Raw genomic sequence first — 8561 nt, 5'->3', positions numbered from 1 at the left:
TACCAGGGGCAGGATCAGATTCCCACACAAATATGGAAGCTCTCTAGGGAGCAAGGCAGGGATGAGAGAACAATACAGCAGACTAATTCTTGTCCAGTGACCAAAAAGAAGGGAAATCCTAGTTATTACACACTTCCAAAACTTTCATTACTTTTTCAAATAAGAAGAAAGTAAAGACTACAGACTCTATCATCCCCCAAACCAAGGGAATACTGCTAGAGAAATCTCTTTCTCAAAAGGAACTGCCTTTCAGCAGAAATGAATTCTGAGATGGAACTAAAAAAAAAGAAACAACAGAACCTTTGTAAGAGCCAAAAAGAGAACCACGTAATTCAAAAACAAAGTAGCAGTTCAAATGATACTGCAGGATGCACAAACTCTAGTAGATAATCTCACAGATGACTTCACAGAGCCCCTTATCGACCCAGGTAATTTTTGATTCCATTAGAAAAGAGAGAATAATACTAGAAAAGAAAATAAAGAAACATCCTTCCTCTTTTTTAAAATAAAAATCATTATCATCTCCCCTCCCCCCAATCTGGAAGCAGGTTAGCTAACCTTAACAGTCTCAATTTAAAATAAAATATATTTTTTTATATATTCATATATATAATAAAAGAGAAGATATTAGTGGCAGTGTATGCAAAACAAAAAAGAAAACAAAGAAAAATTACTTTTAACAATCTCACTTTTTTGTTTTGTTTTTTTACACAAATACTGTTGTAAATATATTAAAAAAATCAGCATTCTATCTGGTAAACGTCACTTTTGCCCCTCTATAAAATTTTGAATTAAAAAAGTCCCAAGAACTCTTTTTTTCTTTTTAGTTTTCTCTCCCCTCCCCACCCACCCTCTATTCCTCGTTCTTCCACAAGAATAAATCCTGATGCAACTTTTTTTTTGCAAAGATTGTGGGAACTAACCCTTCTCTTGTACCTAGATCCATAGGTTGCAACCTCTGGTATCTTTGATTTTCCTCTGTGTTTCTCTTTGCCTTCTGTGAAAGTCCCTCTTGATTGTGCTGAGGCCCTAGGCTCAGCAAAGACACTGAATAAATTACAAAAAAGCCACTGTTGCTCGTTGTCTGAATCTTCTTGGTTTCTGCTGTAAGGTGGTGGTGGTGGTATGGGAAAAGCAGCGGGGAGGGTGCGCCAGAGAGCGTGGGATGGAGCAGAATCCAGGTGAGGAACCTCTGATTCTTTTTCCTCACCCTGCAAGGACTCCAACACTATCCAAGCCACACTGCCTTGCACTCCCCTCAGCCCTTTCGTGTGTTGGTGGATGCACGTGTGAGAAAGCAGACATGTGGTGGAAACCAGCAGGGCTTTGTTTCCTCTGGTTGCTGCTCAACCAGAAGCAAAATATTCCACAGTTCTAACTGGATACTGTGAAGTCCAAAAGCGGTCAGCATTGTGAATTACGTCCATTGAAACACTGCGAGCGGTGTACTTACAACGACAGTAGGCCTTGTAGTTTTGTAATATATTTTGTTTTGTTTCTCTTTTTTTGTAGTGCTCTTCACAAGTGAGAAAAAAGATTTTTTTTTAGTTTTTTTTCTGTTTTTAATTTTTTTGTGTGTTTTTTTTTTCTTTCTTTGTTTTTTTTTTTTTTTTGTAGTAAAGAAGGGTTGTATTTAGAGGCCAGTAGCTAGAGATCCAACCAGTGGAGCTCATGAAGCACTACCTGGCCTTAAGGCCACCATCCAAGGGAGGCTGGGAAAATTATTATTCACCCAGCCTCCGGAAACGTAATGTACCAGCAGGCAAAAAACAGTTCTTCATGTAGTACAAAAACAACAAAATGAAACGAACCCAAAAAAATAAAAGGAGGAAAATAAAGGTAAAAATGAAACAAAAATCATTTCTTAAATTCTAGTGCCATAGCTTTTTTTGTTGTTTCTATTTTTTTGTTCATAACAAAGAGAGAGAGAGAGATTCTACTTATCCGTCTGACACATGCATCCTCATGTGGTCGTTGAAATGCTCGATTTGGTCAAACTTAGCTGGACAGACAGAGCAGACGTACGTGGTCCCCTCCGTGCAGGCCACCACCCCGGCAGGTACAGCCCTGGCGCCAGTGCCGGTGGCTCCAGGGGTGCCGTTGGTGGCACTGTGCAGAGCCACATGCCTCTCCAGCAGGGTCTTGTGGGAGAACTTCTTCTTGCAGATGTAGCACTCGTAGGACTTCTCCCCACGGTGGAGGCGCATGTGCACATTCAGGGAGCTCTTCTGGGTGAAGCGCTTGTTGCAGATGCTGCACTGGTAGGCCCTGACACCAGTGTGCGTCACCATGTGTTTGATTAGGTAATCCTTTAGAGAGAAGGAGCGCCAACAGATGCTGCATTGGTGGGGTTTCTCACCTGCCCGTTGTCAACAAGAGAGAGGAAGAAAGCAAAACAGACAACAAGAAAAAAAAAGAAGATAATAAAATTAAACCAGCTCGGTACTACTCTTTGCAATAAACAAGTCTCACTGGGGCCTTTGGAGGGGTGTGTAATTCTGCTAATGAGAACGTTTTGATACACAACTTTTTTTTGCAACCAGAGGTTTCAAAACACTTTACAAAGGGGGCTGTATGTATTCCCAACACACATAGAGTAAAAAGGAGCTCAGGGGATTTCCTCAAGTTCACACAGTAGGCACAGACAAAGACAGGACTACAGTTAAAAGTTCCTGGCATCTACCTCCATCTACCTCCAGCTACAATGGCACAGTCTCTCCTGCCTACACTCCTCACACTCATTTCTAGATAGATCTTAGTAAAGTTACTTTACCTTTCAGTGTCTCCATCTCTTTATCTGTGTGCAATAAAAGCATGGACAAAGCTAGTGATTATTAGCCAGCTGACCTGTAACACACTTGGTTTTGTCAATTTACTTTCAGTTTCTCAGACGAGAAATGCTAGAGATTGCCAAAGGAATCCAATGCTCCGTAAAAGGTTTAAATTTGTTGCCCTTTTTTCTAGTTAAATCTCATAGCTGAAGCATGGAAAAAGGAACCTCAGTACATAGAATTGTCTGGGCCAGTCAATACAATGCAAAGGGCATTCTAACATATAAAATTCTAGGGTAAAAGACATGGGATTTAAATGATTCGACTGCCCATTCAATGAAACATGTTGTCAGGTAAACCAGAGATATAAAAAACTTATGTAATCTACCATATTGCCTTGTGCACCCAGGGCTGTTGTAAAACTGATTGTGGCAACTTGTATAAGTGAAGTCTGATCATATCCAGGCAAACAAGTGACTAAGGACTAACTGAAAAAAATATTTAGCTGAGCACGTATGATTGGTTTTTTCAGACTACTCTTTAATTTCTGCTCATGCTCAGAGATCTTCTGGGAGACAATGCCATGGTATCATGTCTCATGGTATCAGGCAATGCTTTCATGATATGTTGCTGTACTGATACCGTAGACACTACCCAACACCCTGAATGCCCCATCAAAAGCTGCTTTTTAACTTGTTTACTGAATTACTTGTGGTATATTTCAGGTGTGATAATTCATGATCCTCAAAGCTGTCAGGGAGAGAGACGGTACCATAGCTCTGTAACAATCACAATGATACACTGAATAATTTTCCTTTGGTCATTCCACAGTTTCCCCTCTAGCAGAGATCGTTTGTTTGTTGTTTTGGTGTTTTTTCCCCACATACATCCTGTTTCCTCCCTTTTACAATCTGTCTGGCACTGTCTAAAATCCTGAAGAGTCAATCTTCAGGGACCATCACATGCCTGTGGTAATATATAATTTACTCTTCGTATAGTAAGATTACAATACACTACTTAAATTCCATTCTAAGAGGAGATAATTAATATGGATTGGATGGGAAGGACCTACTTTTTAAACTCCCCTGAGTCTCTGTTTCTTTTTATTTCACAGTTTGCACATATGAAAGTGACATCTGTGAATGAAATCCACATGCTGCTCTTCCTTGCTCCAATGATGAGTTTGTCCCTACTTGGTGAAAGGCACTTGATCAAGCCACATAACGTCCTTACTTTCCTGCTGGCTTTGCCAAACATACTAGTGTATGGAGTGTAGACAGGCTAATATGCTTGAAATGTGTTAGGTGAAAAACAATAGTGTGTCAGTTACAATAATGTCTGATTAACGAATAAGAAACCAATTATATTTACAATGCTCATTTTTGCCTTAGGCAGTATATGTCCCAGAGTTTATAATAAGTTGGTCTCCTCTGCTCTAGACATTGTTAAGACAATAAAAACTCCCTAATTTTTCACTGTATGTTTCTAAGGCACACTGGGTTCTGGCTTTCTACTCTGAGCTTCAAAACATTCCTGGGATTTTTTCACTCCTAAGAGTCTCAAAACGTTTTTGGTTTTCTTTTTTGCATACAGATGTGTTTGCTTCCTAAGTGAGCACTGCAGATTCTTTATTCCCATGATCTTTCATCTTGAAGTCTGAGAAAATTTTGCTCAGTGAATAAAATGTAGATGTTCCTCCTTTCGGTTCTTTATTTCATATTTGCCTGACTTTAGCCAGCAATGTGGGACAGTTCAACTATTAATCACAGTGATATGTAGAAGGCAGCAATGATGACTTTTAAGGTACATGGACATTGCCTGCATTCTAGCACTGTATTTCCACAACATTGCATGTCTTGGAGAACAACACTATGGAATACTTTCAAGCCAGTCTCCAGGGAACATGGAAAAATATCCATCTGTAGTACATTTGTGTCATAGTGAAAGAAGAAAGGGAAGTAGGTTTCCATGGAAAGGTACATCAGAGTTCAGTTTTCAGACATATAAAAACATACAGAGATTAGGAGGCCTTCAGGTTGTTGAATTCTGGTTTATAATTAGACTCTTTCAAGGCTTCTCTTATGAGCCCTCCAAAGAGCAAGACTAATTCAAACATTTGCATCTTCCAAATCTTTCCCTCTTTCTGTGGATCTTTTCCAGAGCCACTCTGCCTGGCTTTTTTAAACAGGGCTGGAGAAAGTCACCCTGACAGTGAGAACAGCTGTCTCCTCTCAGTTTTCATAATGATCCTCTCCAGCACAAGACAAGGGAGCAGACATGCTTTCTCTGAGGCTGTACATACACAGATTATTTTCAGAAGGCTTTTCTGAAGCCTTGCCCCCTGTTGGTTAAGGTGCAATTATTCTCCCAGGCACTCTAGGAGCCAGTTTGTTCCTAAACAGCCTTTGAAATCATTCACCTACCCAACTCTCTCCTGGCTACCATAGTTCATCATTTGGGGCATTTTCAGACTCACAAAAATAAAATACTAATTCATGACTGGAGATGCCTATCAATTTCTTTGGTTGACTTTATGTCTAGTAGCTAAGAATATTTTAGGTCAGGTCCTCCAATACTATTCTTTATCTGACTCCAAATACCAAAAGCAGTGCACAGCTGGCTCTGGGAAAATAAAAGCACCTAATCACAGTGAAGTTATTTGTGAAAAAAGCCTTCCTAGCTTTTAGAGCAAGGATGTAGGCAGATATATTTGACTGTGTTCTGAAGGGGCTATCTTCCTCAATAACACAAAACTACCTAGATAGTATTTTAGCTACTCATCCACAACAGAATGATGGAGAACATGAGCAGACACAAAGGGTAATCTTGGTATTCAGGATTCTTGATCACTGCAATCATACATTTTGTACCAGTCCTGAGAAGTTGACCTTTTTGTTTATGTATGTACATGTCTGTCTGCCTTTGATGCCTAAAGGATTTTTTCATTTAAATTATAATCATAGGTAAATAGAAGTGAAAAGTTCACATATGCACATGGAAGTGAAATCTACTGGATACCATGGGGAGGTATGACTTAGATTCCTCCCATACCTTGTGATATTTCTCCAGGTTCTACTCCATATATCACAAACGCAGCATTTATTTTAAGACCTGACATTAACAAAACCACTGCTTGGTGAGAGAAATATTTACTGTTTCTCTAAACTAGAATTTCTCTCCAACATCAGAATGAGCCAAGAGCTAAAGCAAACAAAATTTAGTCCTGAACCCAGGATAGCTTCTCCATGTAAGATACACACGTCTCCTTGCTTTGGAGTCTCATAACTTGACAAAGCTAGAAAAGGCAGTTTGGCTCAGTGGTAAATATGGTCACTGATATCTCAAAAGAACATCTACTAAAGCAGTTGCATTTTTAAACAAAAAGAGGGCTGATGTTGGGGTCTATATAAATTGTTTTAAATTCTTCTCAATGAGCCCTAAGTTTCTGTACTCACAGCTAGTGAAACATATGAATTACCAGGAGACAGGGGATTACAGCTGTCAGCTTCAGTGAACTACGGGAAAACTTTCTGAAAAAACTCAAAATTCTTTTTCTTATAGGAATATGTGAGCTTTACAAAATAATTGGCAGTGTTTTTAACACCCAGGCCTGGACCTACTGCTTCAACTCCACCAGGAATGAACTTGCCCTAAACTCATGCTAATCATAATCTTTTGACCTTAAACCTCTGTAGCTGTAAAAATTACAGGGGATGCCCCTTTCTTAGTAGATGCAGTTTTTCTTTAATGACTTATTACAGTTTCCTTATGCTGATCCTAATTAACGTTGCCTGTTCAGCTTGCAGGGGACAACAAAAGCTTAGCATTTCCCTGGATGGGTGCAGGACACATTTTACCCCAAGTAAAATGAGCTTGTTTCTGCACCATGAAAAATTAGGCCCCTATAAGGGACCCGCACATTTCTGCAGGGGCCCAACTTCAATGAAGTAAGCTCGGGAAGTGTTGAGTGATACCAGCTCCCTGGCTAACCTCCCCCTTCTGTTGATGCTGGGGACTGGCGGGTTGGGAAACAGCTTCTAAGTCCACGTTTGTCAAGGACTTTCTCTGGCTTCATGAACAAGCCAAAGGGAGATACTCTTACCTGTGTGTACAAACATGTGTTTGACGTAGTTCTGTTTGGCGGTGAAAGTCTTGTTACAGAGAGTGCACTCGTAAGGCTTTTTTTCACCTTGCCCACCTGCTGTGCTGTGCCCCGCAGATGGGGCCAAGGGCTGTGGGGCTGGCAGCTGGGCAGTAAAGGTTGACAGGCCAGGCTGGGACACTGTCACAAACTGTGCCTGTTGGCCAGCTAAAGGCTGGGGCAGGCTGAAGAGAAAAGGCTTAGGACCACTGCCAGCAGACTGTGTGGTGAAAAGGGCAGGCAGGTAGGTGTTGCCAGCTGTGCCAATGACCTGAGTGTTGCTGGTCAGAGTCAGTGGCATCCTCAGATTGCTGGTGAGAGTTTCTGTCTGGCGTAAGTAGATCTGTGTGGTTGGCAATGGTTGGGCAACAGTTGTATTGACAGAAGGCTGCAAAGCCCCCTTTTCGGTGCTGTTATTGACTGTGAGCACTTTGCTGTCCATTTCAACGTCATTGCTTCTCTCTGGCGAAGAAGAGTTGGCATCTACATGCTGCTGCTGCTGCTGTGGCTGTGTGCCATCAGCAGGGACATCATTTTGATCTGCTTGAGAAGGTTCTTGCTGACCATCCCGGCCCAGACCAGCCATAAACTGCTGCTCCACGGAATCAGGCTCAGTGCCAATGGAGGAACTGACTCCCGAGTCAAAACTCTCCCCTTTGGGCTCACTCTCAGTGCCTTCTGCTTGGTCAGTGTCTTCAGTGCACTCCTCAGACTCATTGCGCTCAAGGATCTGCACCCTCTGTTGGCCATAGTAGTCATAGTCATCCTCCATCTCCTGTTTTATATGGATGTTGCCCATCAGAGTTTGGATTCGGACAGGGCGTGGTTGCTTGCGGCAGTGTGTGGTCTCTGGAGTGGTGGAGAGGTACCGCTCCATCTGTTGTGACCGTTCATGGATCCGGGTAATCCAGCTGGGGTCTTCCATGTGATGGTCCCTGGGGAGTCCCAGGGCTGTTTCATGGTGGCTGACCACTGCTCCACTGTAAAAGGAGCGCTCCCCACTGCCATTTTGCATGGAACAGGCATAGAGGGCTGAATAGATCCTGTCCACACTGTGCTGTGAATGGCTCTGTAGGTAGCCAGACTCTGTGTCGGTGCTCTGCCCCGAGGTGCCTGATTCGGGTGTTCCCCTGGGTGTCTCCTGGCCAGAATCCTGAATCACTGGGTAGACCTCTCCTACATTTTGCGAGACAATCCTTGTGCACTCATCAATCACAGTCTTGATCTGCAGGATGCTGGCAGCTGTGAGGATTTGAAGGGCCTCTGACTGTGAGACCCGCAGCACCCCACTGTACATGAAGTCAATGAGCTTTTGCACAGACTGGACTGACACCACTGAGGGGATCTCGATGTCACTGTAGCCCAGCAGAAGCTTGTCCTGGAAGAAGGGGCTGCCAGCTGCCAGCACACAGCGGTGGGCGCGTAGCATGCTCCCGTGGATGCGGACCGTCACGTCACAGAAGTGGCCACGGTTGCGCTGCTCGTTGAGGGTCTCGAGCACAGAATTGCTGAAGTTGTGAAGGTTGATGCTGTGAATGCGCTCTGTCATCCCCTTGCAACTGATGTTACCTGTAGCAAAGCAGGTGATTAAAAAAAAAAAAAAAAAAAAAAAAAAAAAAAAGAAGAAACAAAAAAAAAAAAATTAATTC

General features: G+C 42.4%; 1 protein-coding gene across 1 annotated transcript in view; it reads right to left on the bottom strand.

The window, feature by feature from the left end:
* Window positions 1-1205: 1205 nt before the first annotated feature.
* ZBTB20 (zinc finger and BTB domain containing 20) overlaps window positions 1206-8561 on the bottom strand; it is a 27301-nt gene continuing 19945 nt past the window's right edge. Inside the window, exons 2-3 of the mRNA XM_009998231.1 lie at window positions 6874-8481; window positions 1206-2359 (exon numbers count right to left, since the gene is read on the bottom strand). Of these exons, the coding sequence (XP_009996533.1) occupies window positions 1941-2359; window positions 6874-8481 (2027 nt within the window). The 3' untranslated portion in view covers window positions 1206-1940. The remainder of the gene's footprint in view (window positions 2360-6873; window positions 8482-8561) is intronic.

Source organism: Chaetura pelagica, unplaced genomic scaffold (genome assembly GCF_000747805.2).
Source record: "Chaetura pelagica isolate M959 unplaced genomic scaffold, ChaPel_1.0 scaffold65, whole genome shotgun sequence".
Classification (NCBI taxonomy): Eukaryota; Metazoa; Chordata; class Aves; order Apodiformes; family Apodidae; genus Chaetura; species Chaetura pelagica.
Note: the sequence above shows the minus strand (reverse complement) of the source record. Positions and strands in the feature narration are given on the sequence as shown.